This window comes from Bidens hawaiensis, unplaced genomic scaffold (genome assembly GCF_021521415.1).
Source record: "Bidens hawaiensis isolate Kalapana, Puna unplaced genomic scaffold, B.hawaiensis_p1.1 tig00038162_1, whole genome shotgun sequence".
In the NCBI taxonomy this organism is placed as follows: domain Eukaryota; kingdom Viridiplantae; phylum Streptophyta; class Magnoliopsida; order Asterales; family Asteraceae; genus Bidens; species Bidens hawaiensis.
This window is the reverse complement of record NW_027505533.1, coordinates 1-20,144: the sequence shown is the minus strand read 5'-3', so window position 1 is coordinate 20,144 and position 20,144 is coordinate 1. Positions and strand designations below refer to the sequence as shown.

Sequence of the window (20,144 nt, the reverse complement as noted above, 5' to 3'; positions counted from 1 at the left end):
AAATCATAAGTTTATAAGTCCTTTTAACAGGAAGTCATTTTTCGTTTAAACAAGCTATCCCAACACACCCTAAACTTTAATTAATATATTACGATTTGATTCCTCAAGTACATATCAATTCCTCACCCTTTCAAATCGTCCTTGTCATCAAGGACGAAATTGGTTCTCCATGGTGGTCGTCATTCAACTCATCCAATGGCATTCGGAGATGTTAGAATGGGCTGTCATTGTGGGGGGCACTCTCTTCTCCCCGCTTCACCTTCGAACGATGATTCAGAGTTCACCGGCATTATCCATGCGATAGGTTGGGAAAGGTACTAGTGTTGGCTTTGGTTTGTGCATTAGGTTTGACGGGATGTTACCGGCTTGAAGTGGTGCATGGTTTGTTGAATTTGGGTTTGAGGTTTTAAGTGTGATTCTCTTTGTAACATCCCCAAAATTTCGGTCAAAATTTGACAACTTAGTAAAGTTGAAGGATCAAAATTATTCTAAAAAGTAAGTAATGAGAAAATTTAAATAAAGAAAATAAAATCATTTGATAAGGAAATAAAAATATTCCTTAAATAAAGTCATCTTATGTTAAGGATATGGAATAAGGAAATTTCATCCCACATGAAAAGATGGAAGAAAGTGGAAGCATTCCACATGGGTATATACGAAAGTTAAAACTCATCCCACATAGAAAGTGAGAAACATTTAGAAGCTCTTTATAAAGAGATAAAATTCCGTAGTAATATTCTTTTATGCCTAGCATGCACCCAGTGGTCCTAGCAGAGGGTGCGAAGCACCCGACGCACACGCGCGAGAGCTCGGGCGCAGGGCGTTGCGCGATGGGCGCAATGTGGTGCTTTGATAGCGCACTTTGATGAGCCCGGAACAAAGGTTATCGCGTATCGCGATGGACCTTGATGACTCAGCAGGACATGTGTCAGCATGTAGTATGGCGGCGGATAATATACGGTGCCGCGATACGCGACTGGATTACCAAGACCCATCACGTATCGCGATGGGTTGCAAGTTCTGCCTATAAATATAGGGGTCACGGCTCATTCATTTCTCACACCAAACTTTCTCTCTCTAGAATTATTTTCTCACTCTACCTCGATTTTCGTGCCATATACCGATGATACCTTGAAGTGCATGCCACCCGTAAATAGCCCGACATTCTATCTCGAAGTACGTGCACGACATGACGACCAACATGTGTCGCCTCGTTTTATGTGCCAACCTCGAAGTTCGGGCTAAGCCTCAAAGTTCTGACGATTTAAACACTAGTACGCGACATAGAGTAGAAGTGCTGCTCGTACAAGCTTAGGTACATAAGCTTCGAAATAACCATGTAAGGTAGGGGTTCTACCTAAGTCATTATGCTATTATATTATATGGCTTAGACCATGGTCAGGGGTATAGCCCAAACCTTGATCATAATTATGTTTACATAAGCTTTAAGCATACAAAGGATTATAGTAATGTTTCTTTACAATTAAGAAACACCAAATTTACATTCATGAGGATATAGTCAAAATATAGTTTTTTCATGATTAAGAAACATAAGATTTTACATAATGAATGTTTCTTCTTAAAGAAGAAACATATTATAGATGTTTCTTCATAAAGAAGAAACTCAACATATGATTTGGTAGATCAACAGAAAGACTATAGGCCTCAATATTTTATCAAACAAATGATCAATCAAGGTTTAAATCTATCAAAACCAGATTAAAGGTCTATAGCCGGATCAAGAGACGATCCGGGTATTTATATAAACCTATTTTATTATAGGTTAATCATGAATCAATCAATCATTCACAGTCAAGGTTTCAAACGCACACCGACGGTACAGGTGAATACGTTAACCTTTACAATCAGTCAAAACATATTTATACTCAATAAGATGAACGGGTGTTTGTCTTAACGAGTCAGTCAATGTTTACATTAGATTACGTGATCTATAAAATGTTATAATACAAAGTAGAAAATGAAATCAACTCAGACCGATTACACATATGTCTGGATCCAAACATAACTGTTCAGCCTAAAGGAGGAAAATGGTGTGTCTGTTATTGCGTTGCAGGAGACTTTGTGTAGTGATGTTAATAATTTTAAACCTGATCGATTATGGGGTATAAAGAAATTTGAATGGGAAGGTGTGGACTCATTAGGCAGATCTGGGGGTTTGTTGATGGTGTGGGACCCTAGTGTTTTTTTGAAAAATGGCTCTGTTAAAGATCAGAACTACTTGCTTGTGTTTGGCCACCTTAAAGATGCACTAAGTTAAATTTTCTTAATATTTATGCGCCTCAAAAAACGGTGGATAAACGTATTCGGAGTGCTTTACTTTCTGTTATGAGGGGTAGGGAAGACTTTGGTGCCTTTGTGGTGACTTTAATGCTGTTGAAATGAAGATGAAAGAAGACATCTGAAATTCAATCAGTCGAGTGTTTCGAATTTTAATTCTTTTATTGATGAAGCTTGTATCAGGGAGTATGGGATGAAGGGTAAAAGATTCACTTTTTTGACATGCTTGGGGAATAAATGTAAAATGAGCAAACTGGATAGATTTCTTGTGTGGAGATTTTTTTAACAGATGGCCTGAGGCGTGTTGTCGAGCACTTCCTAGGAACCTTTCGGATCACTGCCCGATTATTTTGTATTTGGTTAATAAAAATTTTGGTGCTGTCACACCCCAACTTAGGGCCTAGGCGTGTGACCACAAGTTGGTACCTGTTTTGTAAATGTATAAGAGTTTATGGGTTAATTTTATCGGAAGACTTTAGGTTTGAATATAATATTAATTTACAATGAAAATTTACTTGGGAATTAAATACCCAAGTATCAGTTTACAAAAACATAAGTTCAATATTACAAGGATTTTATATCAAAAACGGAGCCATATCGTCATTTGTTTCCATCTTCATAAGACTCCAATCCTTGTTATTGATACTAAAGCTTAATTACCTGCAATGGGTTGGAAAAATACGTCAGCTATATGCTGGTGAACACATATGACTCAATAAAACATTTTGAATGACATTTATAATACAAATATAGTTTTCTCGACAAACTCAGCGGAAGCATTTCTACTTCCGGTATATGTACCACTGCCCTACACACACAACGGAATTCTCCGAGCCACACGGCCCTGAACAGAGAACTGGTCATGACCATTTAAGCTCGCGGCTACCTCGCCTTTGATTTATTGATTGAGCTTTAACAGTTATGTTTGGATCCATACACATGCGTATTCGGTCTGAGTTGATTTTATTCTCTACTTTGTATTATAACGTTTTAGAGATCGTTTGATCTCATGTAAACATTGATTGACTCGTTAAGACAAACACCCGTTCGTCTCATTGAGTATAAATATGTTTTGACTGATTTAAAAGGTTAACGTATTCACCTGTTCTGTCGGTGTTGACAACCTTGACTGATTGATTGTGAATGATATTTAACCTATACATAAATAGGTTTATATGAATGTTTTGAATGGTGTTTCTTGATTAAGCTATGATTGCTAAGCTTAACCTTGAAATCGTTTATCTTTGATTGTGAATGGAAACACTTAGTTTTATGTGACGTTTGATATAGCATGCATTGGCTTAATAGGTTCTAACACGTTGGTAAGTTTCTCCAGGTAAGTAAATGGGTCCCTCGGTTGATTGGGATTTGTACGAATTACTTTTCCTTATGCAAGAAACTTACTACTAGTGATATCCCCCTTACAATTACTACATGCCCGTCAAAATATATCTTTTGTTTAACATTACTTCATCATGAAATAATGTTTATGAAAACTTGATTGTGAATGTTTGTAAAATACGATCAAGGTTAAAGGTTATAGCCTCGATTGATAGTCTAAGCTATAATTCAAGTAACTTAAACATAACCCCTACCTTAATGCGAATACTTAGATTGATAATAAGAAAAAGGTAGGATCTTGATCTACTCGATTGTATGATTGCTAGCTTACTTATAACTTCGTTCCTTGCAAAAACTACGAGAAAACTTCACGTAGACTTGACACAAAAATGGGGCAGGCCTTTTGAGGTTAAGTGTGTGTAAATGGAGGTGTGTTTCGGATGAGAAAGCCTCATACCCGTCACCCTCTTTTATAGGCTGATTCTGGACCTCCTCGCGGTACGCGATGGGTTCCTCAACCACGTCGCGTACCGCGGCGCCGTAATTTAACGCCGCCTTATCTGGTGGTGACACGTGGCCTGTCATATTGTGCCACGTTGTTGGACACGTGTCCAGCTGACTCAGTAGGGTCATCGCGATACGCGATGACCTTACTTATTGAGCCGTAGCGTATCGCTACACCGCCCATTTATGGGTTTGTGTGCAAGGCCATCGCGCTATGCGATGGGCTAAGTTTTACCCCGTCGCGTATCGCGATGGGAGAAGATTTTTAGAATTTACAATTTTGGTCCCTATACTTATAAAAGTTAGTATTTTTAGGCTAAAACTTATAGGGTTTGAGACGTGGTGTTACAGGTGCGAGACCTTTTCGGTGGTTCAATTCTTGGCTGGATAGGGACAGATGTGAAGAGATGTTGGTGCATGATTTAGATCGTTATCAGTCAGTGGGTCCTCGTGATGTTGCTTTATCTAACAAGTTTCGGTTTCTCAGGAATTTAGTTCGGAATTGGAGGTTAGACAGGATGTCGCTGAAGGAGAAGAGTTTTGCACTTTGAAGGTGGAGTTAGAGAGTCTTGAAGCTACTATGGAACATAGTGATCTGGTTGAGGAAGAGGATTGGGTCTGGGCTGAGTGTAAAAAAAAGTTGGAAGAGTTGGAACTACATAGATTGAAAGATTTGAAATATCGGTCTCGTATTCGTTGGGCTATGCAGGGGGATGACAACACAACTTATTTTCATGGTGTGATTAATGGTAGGAAGGATGTTAACGTTATTAAGGGGATTTTGGTGGATGGTGTTTGGGTTTCTAATCCTAGTTTTGTCAAACGGGAGATTCTCAAGTTCTTCAAGGAGCATTTTTTGGAGGCTCTTCGTGTTAGACATACTCTTCGTTGTGATAACATTAAAAGGATTTCTTTGGACCTTGTAGACGACCTTATTCAACCTTTCTCTAAGGAGGAAATAAAGGAGGTGGTGTTCGCTTGTGGTGCAGATAAAGCTCATGGTCCCGATGGGTTTAATTTTAATTTTATTCGCAGGTTTTGGAGTTTTTTTGAAGAGGATTTCTCTAGTATTTTCACAGAATTTTTTGATACAGGTGTGATTAATAGAGGTTGTAGTTCTGCCTTTATTACTCTCATCCCAAAATGTAAGAATCTGGTCAGCCTAAAAGATTGCAGACCTATCACTTTGGTTGGCATTATTAGTAAAGTGATCTCAAAGGTCTTAGCGGCTCGTTTGAAGAAGGTTATGGATTCAATTATTTCTGATACTCAGTCGGGCTTTTTGAGCGGGCGCTTTATCTTAGACGAACCCTTATTAATTAATGAGATTATGTCTTGGGTCAAGAGGAAGGATAAAAACGCTTTTTTGTTGAAGGTAGATTTTGAGAAAGCATACGACAATGTAAATTGGGGTTTTTTGATCTCTATTATGCAGTAGATAGGCTTTCCTGAGAGGTGGTGTAACTGGATATTGGGTGTCTTACATTCGGCAAGATCGACCATTCTTGTTAATGGTTCGCCTACTTTTGAATTCCAAAGTGAAAAGGGGCTGCGCCAAGGGGATCCTCTATCTCCTTTTTTATTTTTGATTGTTATGGAGGCGCTTTCGTGCATGATCTTTAAGTCCATTGAAGAAGGAGAATTCAAAGGGTTATCTTTGGCAAAGGATGGTCTAGTCGTTTCACACTTATTTTATGCTGATGACGCCCTAATTTTGGGTGAATGGTCTCGTCTCATTGTGGCTAATATGGCGAGGATTTTGAGGTTTTTTCATGCGTGTTCTGGCCTTAAGGATAATATTCATAAGTCCAACCTTTTTGGGCTCGGTACGAGTGGAAATGAATTGGCAGAGATGGCTTCTATGACGGGATTCAAGTCGGGGTCGTCTCCGTTTGAATATTTGAGTATTTTAGTGGGAGCGAATATGAATAAAATAAGCAGTTGGCGTAAGATTGTTGATGTCTTTGAGGCTCGTTTGGCTCTTTGGAAGGCAAATGTCCTTTCTATAGGCGGGGGAGTAACTTTGATCAAGGCAGTTTTTGAGAGCTTGCCTGTTTATTATTTCTCCATGTATAAAGCGCCGGTTGGTGTCATTGAGAAATTGGAAGGGATTATGAAAAGGGTCCTTTGGTCAGGTTCGGATTCGGTCCGGAAAGTTCATTGGGTTTCTTGGGATATGGTATCTAATCCCAAGACCAAAGGGGGCTTGGGAATTTCTCGTTTGAAAGATGCTAATGAGGCCTTATTGGCGAAATAGGCGTGGCGATTTAGAAATGATATTACTGGTTTATGGAAAGAGGTAATTTGGCTTGTCACGCAGCCCGTGCCAGATGGAATTTTCTCCCTTCTTTGTCTAGATTTGGAGGTTGCTAGGCAAATATTGTTAAAAATGTGGAGAAGTTAAAATTTGGAGAACAACGCTTTCATGATGTTATCAAAGGGAAGCTTGGGAATGTGCCTCTATCGGTTTGGACTGATGTTTGGCTTTATGAGGTGTCCATCAAAGATAGATGTCCTCTTCTTTTTAAAAGAGCTATTAATAAGTGGAGCACAGTATCAGATGTTGGGAGCGACATTGGGTGGAATCCCATTCCTCTAGATCAAACTTATTCTATGCAAGAAATGGAGGAGTGGTGTATATTGTCTTCTAGTTTGGAACAGGTTGTATTTGGGCCTGGACCGGACAGGTGGTTTTGGTCAGCCAGCAGTGATGGGTCTTTTAGTGTCAAAAACGTGAAACAGTTAATGCGAGAATCAAGAGGTTATGAGAACTGTTTTGCCTTTAAATGGGTTTCGTGGGTTCCGCTAAAATGTAATGTTTTGGCTTGGCGTGCTGAGATGGACAGAATTCAAGGCGCTTGCGAGGAGAAGTATTCGGTTAGAGAATGATAGGTGCAGGCTTTGTGACTTGAAACTGGAATCGACGAAACACATTTTCATGGAGTGTGGTTTCTCTAATGGTGTTTGGTCCCATGTGGTTAATTGGCTTAAGCTTGAGCCGCTTGCTGCCTCGGAGTTTCGTGATGTTTTGGAGATGCACAAAAAGGCGTCGCGAGGTAAGAAAGGTAAAACAGTGGTGCTCGGCATCATTTTCGTTACATGTTGGTTTTCTTGGAAAGAAAGGAATAACATGATGTTTAGAGGCAAGGAGGCTAAAGTTGTCGACGTGGTGGCTTGTATAAAGTCCGTTTCTTTTTTTGTGGTTTAAACATAAGGTTAGATATAAATATCTTAGATGGAAGGATTGGTTTTTGTTTCCTTTGTACATGTTTTAATCGGTTGGATTTTAGAGCAGTCCTTGTTTTGAGGTTCCGTCCTTGTGAATGAAATTCAATGTTCAAAAAAAAAATATTTTGAGTAAAACGAGCCAACATTTATATAATAAATGATGTAAAAGAAAAGTAGCGCAATAATAAAACCTACAAAGTAAAATATGACTGATACACGTAACCTTTAATTTAAGATTATGTTTAGCAAATCCCTATATGGTATGTTTATAAAATATTATACTCTCAGGCTATTTTATTTTTTTAACAGTATTTGAAATTACCCATAATATCCAAGTAATTTTTCATGAGACGAGATGTCAATTGTTCATAATGATTTTAACGCTTCAAACCTAATTCACTCAGAAACACCATCAAAAAGAAAACTCATCACTGTTTCAAAACCAGTTTGAGTCTGATTTCAAACATGAGACTTTAAGAATCCCAATGTTACCCTCATGGCATTGGGCTAGAAAACCAAATCCAATTACACTTTTAATTTTAATGAAGAAATTCAACAATGTCTATATTTTCCACATAAACAAATTAATGATGTCATCCTTCAACATCAAGCATGTAAGAGCATTCATAGCCCATTCTATATATTTTTTCTTATAATTTAGCTAGAAAACAATATTCCATATATTTATCTATCATTCTTTAAAATTCTTCCTCATTCTATTCCTTATTCATATCCATAAATTAATTCTTTATTATTTTTTCTCTTTTGTCTTGTTATATAGTAAATGGTGATTGGGAGATAGGTGATATATTATGTGGTATGGATCAAAAGTGAGTCCCTATATTTAGATTTTTACTTTAGTTGCCATATAACTTATCCATATAATAGGGAATTGATTGAAGAGGTGATTTTGGTGGTTTTTTTAAAATTTACCCTAAATTATATGGGTTTAACAACTTTAGAGAATGGGTTGAGAATGCTTTAATAAGTAAAGAAATCCCTAACTATATATATTCCACAATATTTCTTAGAAAAGGACACAAAACAAATCTACATAATCAAAAGTAAAATGCTATTCTAGTAACATAAATAAATAAAGAAATAAATATTGTATATACTTTAATGGGACACCGAAAAGTAAATTAGTATTTTAGTAAAAGAAACAAATAATAAATAAACAAATAATCTTCGGTTACCTTTTATGTTATAAATGAATTATTATGCATTTATTTATACAAGGCAAAACTATTTTGAAGTTAACTTTGATTAAAGAGGGAGTGAATTGAATCCTTCCCTTGGTTCACACTCCATCTCCATGTGCTGCATCATCCCGCCATCTCTGCAACACAAACAAATTATTATTATTATTATTATTATTATTATTATTATTATTATTATTATTCTCTAAGTAACCTCTCTCTCTTTCTCTCTTTCACACACACACACACACACACACTCTGTTACATACAGTTGCTAGTGCATTGTTGGTTCTTCAATTGCAGGTTTTGATGAACATAATAATAATACAGAGTTAACGACTTCAAATCTTTTCCTAATCTGGTGAGATCATTACTTTTTATTCTTTTCCTTTTTCAGTTTCATGCCAAATTAGCCTTTTATTATTATTATTATTATTATTATTATTATTATTATTATATTTACACGATAACGTTCAGTCTGTGTGTTTGATTTTGCAATTGAAGCTAGCTTTCATTAGGTTTAAGTTCGTTAAACTCATATTTAATTAGGTTTAACGGATATGCATTTATGTTGGTGAACTTGATGGACCGGTATTGACAAGTCTGTTATAGTTTGTTATGTTTCCTAATTTTAATATAGGTATAATTGGTAATGTCTTGTCTACCAAGTTAGGGTTACTCTATGTAAAACCGAGTTATGGTTAAGACATTATTGTATAACGTACATTGAGAATTGTTCAGTATTCATTCCGTGTGTGTTATCGTTTTGGTGAGTTATATCAATTCGTTCTTGAATTTTAACTTTATGCTAATTAGTGTCAAATAAAACATCATTCTATCATACATTGATCGATCCTGTGGTCTTATGTTTACTTACTTATTACTTTTGCTATATTTCATGTAGATGTGGAAGGTTTTGTAGAATTTGTGAGAAAATTGAGATGATGAGCATGACGAATACGTCGATTTTCACCATACTCGTCTTGTTTGGGGTTGTTTTCTCTCTGGTTACAACTGAACCTACAGAAGATAAGAAAGTTTTGTTCGATTTCATCCGGAAGATTCCACATTCGCATGCGATCAACTGGGATATGAATACTTCAGCTTGTACTAACTGGACAGGTGTAACATGTGATCATAACCGTTCGTCGATCATTGCTCTTCGTTTGCCTGCTTTAAGCCTTGATGGCCCTATACCTCCAAACACCCTTAGCCGATTATCGAATCTTCAGATATTAAGTTTGAGATCCAACAATTTATCAGGCCTTTTTCCTTCTGATTTCACCAGTCTAACAAACTTAACCGCTTTACATCTCCAATCTAATAGCTTCTTTGGTCCATTACCTTTGAACTTATATGTTTGGAACAATCTAGCCGTTCTTAATCTATCGAATAATGGTTTTAACGGGAGCATATCACCTTCCATCTCAAATTTGACTCACTTAACCGCTTTTAGCCTTGCAAACAATTCACTTTCTGGTGAAATACCGGATTTTAATACTGCGAGTTTGCAGGTTCTTGATTTGTCTAATAATAATCTCACAGGAAGCGTGCCTCGATCTTTAGTGAGGTTTCCTAGCTCTGCTTTTTTGGGAAATGCTCTTGACACTGCAAATTTATCACTTCCATCTGTTTCTCCTATTCGAGCGGCATCAAAGGAGCCAAAACTCAGTAAAACTGGATTTGGCATTGTGATCGGTGGTTGTGTGTTTTTGTTGGGATTAATTGCATTGGTAATGATGATTTGGCACTTGAAGAAGGAAGGTAAGAAAAAGGATTTGCAGACAGGCAATAAGGAAAAGAAAGTCAATGGTGGTCAAAGTAGGAATGTTAATGGGGATGGAAGGCTTGTTTTCTTTGAGGGAAGTGATCTTGCATTTGATTTGGAGGATCTGTATAGGGCTTCTGCAGAGGTGCTTGATAAGGGTACTTTTGGTACAACTTATAAAGCAGCATTGGAGGATTCACATGCGGTTGCGGTGAAGAGGTTACAGGGTGTGGTAAATGTGGCTAGACGCGAGTTTGAGCAGCAAATGGAGATTGTTGGGAGGACGATACACGAGAATGTGGTTCCGTTAAGGGCGTTTTATTACTCCAAAGATGAAAAGTTGCTGGTGTGTGATTACTTTAGTCAAGGAAGTGTTGCTTCATTGTTGCATGGTATGTTGTTTTTGTAGTCACGATTATCATTTATTAGTTATATAATAATTTAAGAAACAGGCCATCACAGACTCTCCAGACACGCGTTTCATATGGCTTGTATGGTCATCCGGGCCGCACGATAGGCCAAAAAGAATACAAGCCAGTCGTATGCCCGTATGATAGGCTGGAAAAGGCCCACTGGTCGTTTGAAGGTCAAAACATATGTGGCCCCCGTATGATGTTTTTGACTGGCAAGGAAATAAACAATGTGACACTGACAAAGCCATACGGGTCGTATGACCTCTTTCGCCATGTAATACGGCCCATATGAGTATATGACATCATACCGCCTGAATGATATGGTGAAAAAGGTCATACAGCTCGTATGATGTAACAGGCTAGCTGGTATACTCTTTTGGGGTGGTTTATCAATGGCAGGACCTAGGGGTGTAAATGAGCCGAGCCCGAGTTCGACTAGGCTTAAGCTGAGCTCGTTTTGACTTACGAGAGTTTGGCTTGTTTCGAGCTCTTTTTCTAAAGCTGGAGCTTGGCTCGTGAGTTGTTTTTCCAATCCCGAGCTCAGCTCCTTTATTATTTATTACTTAATTGATATGCCTTTTTTACTGTTTTCTAGTGTGTTTTTTTTTAAATTATAATTTTTAATAAAACATAATGTATATTATCTATTTATTTTAATCATTATTTTGTATATAATTAATATTATTATTTAAATACATTAGATATAAATTATATAAGAGGTTCATTTATGCTTGCGAGATAGCTCAGGCTCGATATGTAAAGTGCGGGCCCGGGCTTATTTTAAGGCTCAAGCTCGTTTAAGCGCGGCTTGATTCGAGATTTTAATGAGCCGATCTCGAGTAGCTCACAAACTGGTTTGGCTTGTTAAGGCCCCTGCAGGCTGCAGGACCCAATATTTTAGGCCAATCTAAGCTGACATGTCCCGTTTCAAGCTTAACCTGTTGCCCACTACCCTTTTTAAATTGACGAGTTGTTATTTTGCAGCAAATAGAGGAGCAAATAGGAGCCCATTAGATTGGGATAGCCGGTTGAGGATTGCCATAGGAGCTGCAAGAGGGATAGCTCATATCCACACACAAGCTAATGGAAAGCTAGTCCACGGAAACATCAAAGCATCCAACGCATTTCTAAACCACCAACAGTACGGTTGTGTAGGTGATGTAGGTCTGGCGGCAGTGATGGTGTCACCGCTAACAAGTAGTGGCGGATACAGTGCACCAGAAATAGCCGACACTAAAAAAGTCTACCAAGCATCAGATGTGTACTCGTTTGGGGTTCTACTTCTTGAGCTACTAACCGGGAAGTCACCGACTCATGCTACATGCGGCAATGAGATTGTCCACTTGGTTAGATGGGTTAGCTCGGTGGTTCAAGAGGAGTGGACTGCTGAGGTTTTTGATAGTGAGCTTTTGAGGTACCCGAATATAGAAGAGGAGATGGTGGAAATGTTGCAGATAGCAATGCAATGTGTGGGTAAGTCGCCAGAGCAGAGGCCCAAGATGGTGGAGGTGGTCAAATCGGTTGAGAATATTCGGACCGGTGAACACATGCTCTAGTGACATATATCTTGTGGTAGCAATATTAGAAAGAATCAGTTACTGTTACACTAAAGTTTTTAGTTAATAAGAAATATAGGGGCTGTTTTCCAAGTGTTCTTTTCACTTTGACTGGTTTGCTGTTTGACTTTTATATACTATTTGACTTGTTCACTATTTTTCATATTTGACTGCATGTTCTGCCTCAGCTATATAAGAATTGTAATAGTATTAAAGGTGAATATTGTCATATATGATTGTAATGAATTCATTTTCAAACAATTGAAAGAGATAATAAAGATGTGAAACTTATATTTTTTATATTACAAGTGACTGACGATAATAAATGTATGCAACTACAACAATAAACATAAAGAGGCAAAAATAACAACAAATAAATGTGCATCACAGAGCTTTGGGCAGTCTTTACTTGCTTTACAATTCTTGTTTTGGTTCCAACTGAAATATGAGAGAACATGTCAAATACGTGACTAAATATGAAACACATTACACATGTCAAAAGTCAACGAAATTGTATTTTTAAAACATGTAACCATCAAAAGTCACCGAATATTAGAGGTGAGTTTTAATACCGAGTTAACCTGGTCAAAAGTTGTTTTTAAGCACACTTAGGGGCTGCTTGTTTACATCTGAATGGAACCATTCAGATGTTTACATCTAATTTATTCAGACTGTTTGGTTTCAAACAGAAAAACATCTGAATGGCTAAAATTATGTCTGAATCATTCAGACTTACTGTTGTTGCTGAATGTGACAGATGCTCATTCAGATCTAGACTCATTCAGATCTGAATGAACCAAACAGCCCCTTAATACTTAACGAATTAACCATAACTTTTGAGAAAATAACAAAAAAGTGTTCGTGGGCCTACCCGATCCAAAATGGTGTCCCTTTTACAAAAAGAAGACACCGTAAGGACCCATAACTGATTTGACCCGGTACCCAAATTGCCAATTTCGTCCTCTCTAAAGAACATACATGAAAATTAGAGAAAAAGATATGTAGAATAAAAGTTTCACATCGGTTTGCCAATTTTGTTTAAATCTATATGATAAGATTAGAAAAGTCACTAAAAAGTATTAAATACATTTAGCTAACAAACATAAACAAACATTAACGAACATAAACGGATGTAAATGAACACATTATTGAACATTTACAAACACATTAGATCGAACATGTCATGTTCATTCACTTATTAAACGAACTTCCCTCCGTACAGTTCACAACATACGTTCAGTTCGTTTAGAGCCTACTCCCGATTGTTTGATTTCTCAGTTTGAGTCCAATTCGACATTGCATAGGTAAAAGCAAATTCGGCAAAAATCCTAGTTATAATAAACTGAGATAATACGACATGTTCTATTATTAATTGATGAAGAGATCTAATTCAACTGATTTAAAATCTAGATTGTTGATTAGGACTACTTACTTTTTAGGTTATTATTTTATATTTTTAATTTTGGTAATATTGAACTCCAAATCATGGACTAATATTGATAAGTATGCCATTGTTAATTATGTTTCTTAATTACAATGTTTCCTAATTAGATTGTAATTAAAAAAAAGGTAATGTCTTAACTACCAAGTTAGGGTTGGTCTATATAAACCAAATTAGATTCAACCGAGTTGGTCATAATATTGAGAGAGAGTTATTCAATAATAGTTCCGTGCGTGCTTTCGTTTTGGTGAGTTATACTAATTCGTTCTTGAATATTTTAGCACATTAACGTTCAATGTATATTTGAGTTTTTCAGTTGAAGTTAGTTTATGTTCATAAAAGTGAAAATTTAACTAGGTTTATGTGTTTTAACGGATATGCATATTATGTTATCTTTATGTTTATTTACTCAATATTATTTCATGTAGATTTTGGGAGATATTGGAGGTGATGAACATGAAGACTAGGTCAATTTTCATTATACTGGTCTTGGTTGGGGTTGTTTTCTCTCTGGTTACAGCTGAACCTACAGAAGATAAGAAAGTTTTACTCGATTTCATCCGGAACATTCCCCATTCTCGCATGATCAACTGGGATATGAATACTTCCGCTTGTACTAACTGGACAGGTGTAACATGTGACCAAAACCGCTCATCGATCATTGCTCTTCGTTTGCCTGCTGCTAGCCTTGATGGCCCTATACCTCCAAACACTCTTGGCCGATTATCGAATCTTAAACTATTAAGTTTGAGGTCCAACAGTTTATCAGGCCCTTTTCCTTCTGATTTCACTAGCCTATCAAACTTAACCGCTTTATATCTCCAGTGTAATAACTTCTGGGGTCCATTGCCTTTGAACTTGTCTGTTTGGAACAATCTAGCGCTTCTTAATCTGTCGAACAATGGTTTTAATGGGAGCATACCGCCTTCCATCTCAAATTTGACTCACTTAACCGCTTTGAGTCTTGCAAACAACTTATTTTCTGGCGAGATACCGGATTTTAATGTTGCGAGTTTGCAAGTTCTTGACTTGTCTAATAATAATCTCACGGGAAGCGTGCCTCAATCTTTAGGGAGGTTTCCTAGCTCTGATTTTTTGGGAAATATTCTTGATACTGCAATATCAGTTCCGTCTGTTTCTCGTATTCGAAGAGCATCAAAAAAGGGAAAACTCAGTAAAATTGGATTAGGTGTTGTGATCGGTGGTTGCGTGTTTTCATTTGGATTAGTTGCACTGCTGATGGTGATTTGGCACTTGCAGACAGAAGATAATGAGGAAAAGAAAGTCAATGATGGTCAAAGTGAGAGTTTTAATGGGGATCGAAGACTTGTTTTCTTTGAGGGAAGTGATCTTGCATTTGATTTGGAGGATCTGCTTCAGGCTTCTGCAGAGGTGCTTGATAAGGGTACTTTTGGTACAAGTTTTAAAGCAACGTTGGATGATTCACATGCAGTTGTGGTGAAGAGGTTTAAGGTGGCTAGACGCGAGTTTGAGCAACAAATGGAGATTGTTGGGAGGACGATACATGAGAATGTGGTTCCGTTAAGGGCGTATTATTACTCCAAAGATGAAAAGTTGGCGTATGATTACCTCAGTCAAGGAAGTGCTGCTTCATTATTGCATGCATGGTATGCTGTTTTGGTAGTCATGACTTAACACATTCATTAGTTATAAAATAATAAAATAATTTAAGAATTTTGGCCAATCTAACCTGACATGACCCATGTCAAGCTGAACCTGTTACCCAACTACCCTTTTCGAATTGATGGTTGTTATTTTGCAGCTAATAGAGGAGTGAATAGGAGCCCCTTAGATTGGGATAGCCGGTTGAGGATAGCCATTGGAGCCGCAAGAGGTATAGCTCATATCCACACACAAGCTGATGGAAAGCTAGTCCACGGAAACATCAAAGCATCCAACACATTCCTAAACCACCAACAGTACGGTTGTGTTGGTGATGTAGGCCTGGCAGCAGTGATGGTGTCACAACCAACAAGGATTGGGGGATACAACGCACCAGAAATAGCCAGGACTAAAAAAGTCTACCAAGCATCAGATGTGTACTCGTTTGGTGTTCTACTTCTTGAGCTTCTAACCGGGAAGTCACCGATTCATGCAACATGTGGCAATGAGATTGTCGACTTGGTTAGTTGGGTTAGCTTAGTGGTTCGAGAGGAGTGGACTACTGAGGTTTTTGATGTTGAACTTTTGAGGTGCCCGAATATAGAAGGGGAGATGGTGGAAATGTTGCAGATAGCAATGCTATGTGTGGTAAAGTCGCCCGAGTGGAGGTCTAAAATGGCAGAGGTGGTCAAATTGGTTGAGGGCATTAGGACAGTCGAACAATGGCTCTAACGACATATATCCTGTGGTAGCAAAACTAGAAAGAATCAGTTAAAGTTTTTAGTTAAAATCTAGGGGCTGTCTGACTTTTACTACTAATGATTTAAAAGGTAACAATTCCCCTAAGATAATTTCATTCATAAGATCAAAGTCTAAATGCAATTACAGGAAATAATAAAGATGAGAAGATGATAATAAATGTATGCAAATTTAAATAAACATAAAGATGCAAAAATAACAACAAATAAATGTGCATCACAAAGCTCTGGGCAGTCTTTACTTGTTTACAATTCTTGTTTTCGTTCCACCTGAAATGCGTGTAAAAGATATACGCTCATATTAGAGGTGACGGATTTAACAACGATTCAAACATGTCGTCCACGTGACTAAAATGAAACAGATCACACACGTCAAATTGTATTTTCAAAACATGCGACCATCAAAAGTCATCGAATCGGAGGTGACGATTTTAATAGCGAGTCAACCAGGTCAAAACTTGTTTTTAAGCATACTTCACGAATTAGTTATCCATTAATTATTCGCAAAAGAATTAAGTGACTATTATGAACCCGGAACCCAAATTGCCAATTTTCCCCTATAAGAGTGTCACATAACATAGGTTTGTTTACCTTCAACTTGCTCAAAATGAATTTCTTTTACTACATCAGCGGCAGCATGGTACTCAAAACTGCAAAAACATCAACAGTTGAATATGCAAATACTAGTTACACGGCCGTATATGAATGAATAAAATAAAAGTAAAGGTTTAGACGACCTGTTAGATAAGTTAAACTCCAATTCATAGTTGGAAGTAGTCTTGATAGAGTCCACCAAAACAGTTACAATCTGAGTCTTCCTAGTACTAGCCAGCAAAAGATCATATTCGGTGGGAACAATAACCGCAAGAAAATGATCAGTTAGGTGACTCAAAGAAAGCTTCTCTATTGCAGCAAGAGGAATCCGCCTTTTAAGCGCGTATATCTCGGGATCGATAATGTAAATAGCAAAATGAGTAATGAGCAGACTTTGCTTCTTCATCTTTCCTGAAGCTGTAAACTTGTAAACATTGTCTGCAAAGAGGACTCCCCTGTCACCTGTTAGGATTGATTATTATATGATTCAAAGATATGATGTTGTTCTGAATAATTAGGGCTGTAAATGAACCTATCAGTTTCAATTAACCAATTTACCTTGTCTGTGGAGAAGTTTGAGGAGGTAGGGTTTGGAAGGAACATCAAGATAATCGCCTTTGAACGGATCCTTATCTTCTTCTGTCACCAGATCTACTGCAGACATGCTCGCTCACGTATTCCACCCGACGGAGACACACTCAAACTTGCAGCTTTCTTTGTGGATTTGAATACTTCCTACATTCACTACTTGTTTCTTTCACTCCCCCGATTTTCACCTAATTTTCTTTTGTGGCTCTCAACTTTAACATACCATAACACTGCTAGTTTTTTTACTGATCGCTACACTGTGTTCCAGAGTCTCATTTAACGAGGCGAGGGGAGGGGAAGGAAATTAGGAGAGAAAAGAAATGAGACGAAAAACTTTTTTTTTTGTGTTCCCGAGTTAAATGAGAAGGAAACGAAAATAAAGGAATTTATATATTTCATGTGTTCCCGAGTTGAGAGGAAAAGAAAAGAAAGTTATAGTTTTACTATTATACCTTTTAAGTAAAACTAAAATAAAATTAGTTTTGAGGGTAATTTATGAATTGATAAGATTTTCTCTCATAATATCTCCAATTTGAAAGGATGAATATATGTTTAAATTTTATAGTATTTTCCCTCTTTCCCCTCTCATTCTCTCCTTAAAAAATCTTTGGAACATGATATTTTAACATTTTTTCCTCATTTCCTTCCCCTCCCCTCATTAAATGAGACTCGGGAACACAGCTCCCCGACCCACTCCCACTCAGTTTACGTCTCAAAACACAAAATTAAATAAGAAATCAAATCTCAATTTCACACTCTTCAACAGACACAATCATCAAACACGATTTCCAAAATGAAAATCTGCATCAAGGAGTCCGCATCTGCCTTCTCAATTTAGGCCCTCAATCCAAACCCTACGCCTATAAATACACTAACACCGGATACTCGTCTCTTGGTATCATCAAACTCTTCATGTCACACCCGGCCTCGGGGGCCTAGACGTACGACCAATAGTTGGTACCGGTTTTGTAAATATATCATAGTTGCGTTTTTAGCGGAAGTTTTTTAAAATAAAATATTCTCTTATAAAACCACAGGATTTAAATACCCAGGAGATGTGCCCATTAGAGATATCGTTTGAGACTGACGTATGGAATGACTGTTACTTGTTAGTTACGAATTGATCCAAACACATGTGTATCTAGTCTGAGTGCTTTATTTTCTATTATGTGTTATAACGTTTTATAAATGTTTTCAAACTCTTTAAGATAAACAATATTTTTGTCTTTTCAACTCTAGGACAAATAACATGTCTAACTTTTCTAAGTAAAATAAATTTGTTTAACAGTTAAACGTATTCACGTTTGTCAATGTTTTCTTTCTGAGACAAATAACTGGTTTGTCCCATAGGAGTAAATCCGTTTAATAAAAGTTTACGTATGCACCTCTCGGTTCTGTTTCAGTGATTTCGATGACCTCTTTTTTTTATTCTGATGTTGGACCGTAAAGGAGCTACATTGCTTAGTGATTTTGACAAAACCTCGACCTATGGCATGTCGGGTATCGGAAGTTAATTGTACAATACTTCTGCTTAGGTTCTGAAACTTGTCTACAACTTCCGATCAGGCGTCGGGACGTCGTTCGGGAATATGGCACACACTTTAAGAACTTGTCTTGGGATTCATCGGCTTGGGATGGCATGAACATCGAGGCACAGGGATTGTCGGGTCGCTGTAGTGTTCGGGAACGCTTTATAAGATAAGGGAATGCATACCAAGTTTATATAAAGTGTGTGGGATTTGAGTTTGGAATGATTTGAAAACGTATATGGAGTCCCCTTTTTATAGCCAAAATCTGGAACCACCATATTTCGCCATGTGTTGACATGTGTCGCCACATGTCGTTTGCATGGGCTAAGTTATTGCAATGTGAATTCCGTTGATGAGTTATCACCACATGCCGCGATGAGATTCATTGCTTCTTGGTTAAGCTAAATATATTAAATAACTAATTCTTATGGATGAACAATACTTAAGGAGTAAAAATCCTTCCATAATATGATATAAATATATATTATTTATGTCACACCCCAACCTACGGCGGAAATGCCTGGGCGTGAGCTGATTGCTCACAGCTCTCAAGGTACTATCATGCAATATTAAATGTGACAACATCTATTAATTTAAATTCAAATAAAACCAAAATATTCAATACAACATCTCATAATCAAATAAGTCAACAAACATAAATATCAAAGATTAAGAGTCTTGTTTATTTTTCTCTATCTTGCAATCCTAAGTTCTCTTCAAAACGTGTTTGAACATCACATCACACGATAATGAAAATATTTGTGAGCATGTGAATGAATTGAATCAATAAGTCTTCTTTCCATGTAAATGAATAATTAAGTAATTGAGTCAAATCGTAACTTGTTTCAAATAAAATAAAATACATAAAAAAATAATAAATAACGTAAGTTTCTCGATGTATTGGGTTTCCCATGAGCTTGTCCTTGGTATTTTGTTGGCCCATGAGTGTTGCGTTCCGTTTTAACCGACCAAACTAAATAACGAATGACAAATGTATGTATGAGTAGTTGAAGTATCTCGTGTATCACCACGCGTGATAATGCTCCAACCAAATATCGTAAATATAACTAATTGTAAAAATGAATAGTTGGCGTGTCCATGGCGTCCCACAGATTTTTCACCCGACTAGACATTTAAAAAGTAATAAAATAATAACAATAAAACGAAATGGAAAGATGTAACCGTTAACTGATTATGTTAAACGCTTAAAAGGTAAAAACAAAACTTAGGAAATCCTAAAAGAATTTCCCGTCAACGAAAACAACCAACAAAAATTTGAATGTAAATATATATCTTGGGAATGA

At 37.1% G+C, this 20,144-nt stretch overlaps 3 protein-coding genes across 5 annotated transcripts; 2 read left to right on the top strand and 1 right to left on the bottom strand.

Moving 5' to 3' along the window:
• The first annotated feature begins 8,858 nt into the window (after positions 1 to 8,858).
• On the top strand, positions 8,859 to 12,508 carry LOC143613786 (putative inactive receptor kinase At4g23740). Of its 2 annotated transcripts, XM_077087404.1 has the most exons (3): positions 8,859 to 8,931; positions 9,475 to 10,730; positions 11,736 to 12,508. In XM_077087404.1, exons 2-3 carry the CDS (start codon positions 9,512 to 9,514, stop codon positions 12,305 to 12,307), a joined length of 1,791 nt encoding a protein of 596 aa, XP_076943519.1. In that variant the 5' UTR covers positions 8,859 to 8,931; positions 9,475 to 9,511; the 3' UTR covers positions 12,308 to 12,508. The 2 variants fall into 2 exon arrangements, with proteins under 2 accessions (XP_076943519.1, XP_076943518.1); XM_077087403.1 differs by lacking the exon at positions 8,859 to 8,931 and having other exon boundaries at positions 9,336 to 10,730.
• Positions 12,509 to 12,651: 143 nt separating this feature from the next.
• On the bottom strand, positions 12,652 to 17,457 carry LOC143613787 (uncharacterized). Of its 2 annotated transcripts, none has more exons than XM_077087405.1 (5): positions 17,282 to 17,457; positions 16,867 to 17,185; positions 16,721 to 16,779; positions 16,372 to 16,399; positions 12,652 to 12,707 (listed from the first exon to the last, which is right to left on the bottom strand). In XM_077087405.1, the coding sequence occupies exons 1-5, from the start codon at positions 17,385 to 17,387 to the stop codon at positions 12,692 to 12,694; spliced, it is 528 nt and encodes a 175-aa protein (XP_076943520.1). In that variant the 5' UTR covers positions 17,388 to 17,457; the 3' UTR covers positions 12,652 to 12,691. The 2 variants fall into 2 exon arrangements, with proteins under 2 accessions (XP_076943520.1, XP_076943521.1); XM_077087406.1 differs by having other exon boundaries at positions 12,680 to 12,714; positions 16,369 to 16,399.
• LOC143613789 (putative inactive receptor kinase At4g23740) lies at positions 14,144 to 16,103 on the top strand. Its single transcript, XM_077087407.1, has 2 exons — positions 14,144 to 15,371; positions 15,531 to 16,103. The coding sequence occupies exons 1-2, from the start codon at positions 14,199 to 14,201 to the stop codon at positions 16,101 to 16,103; spliced, it is 1,746 nt and encodes a 581-aa protein (XP_076943522.1). The 5' UTR covers positions 14,144 to 14,198.
• Positions 17,458 to 20,144: the final 2,687 nt, after the last annotated feature.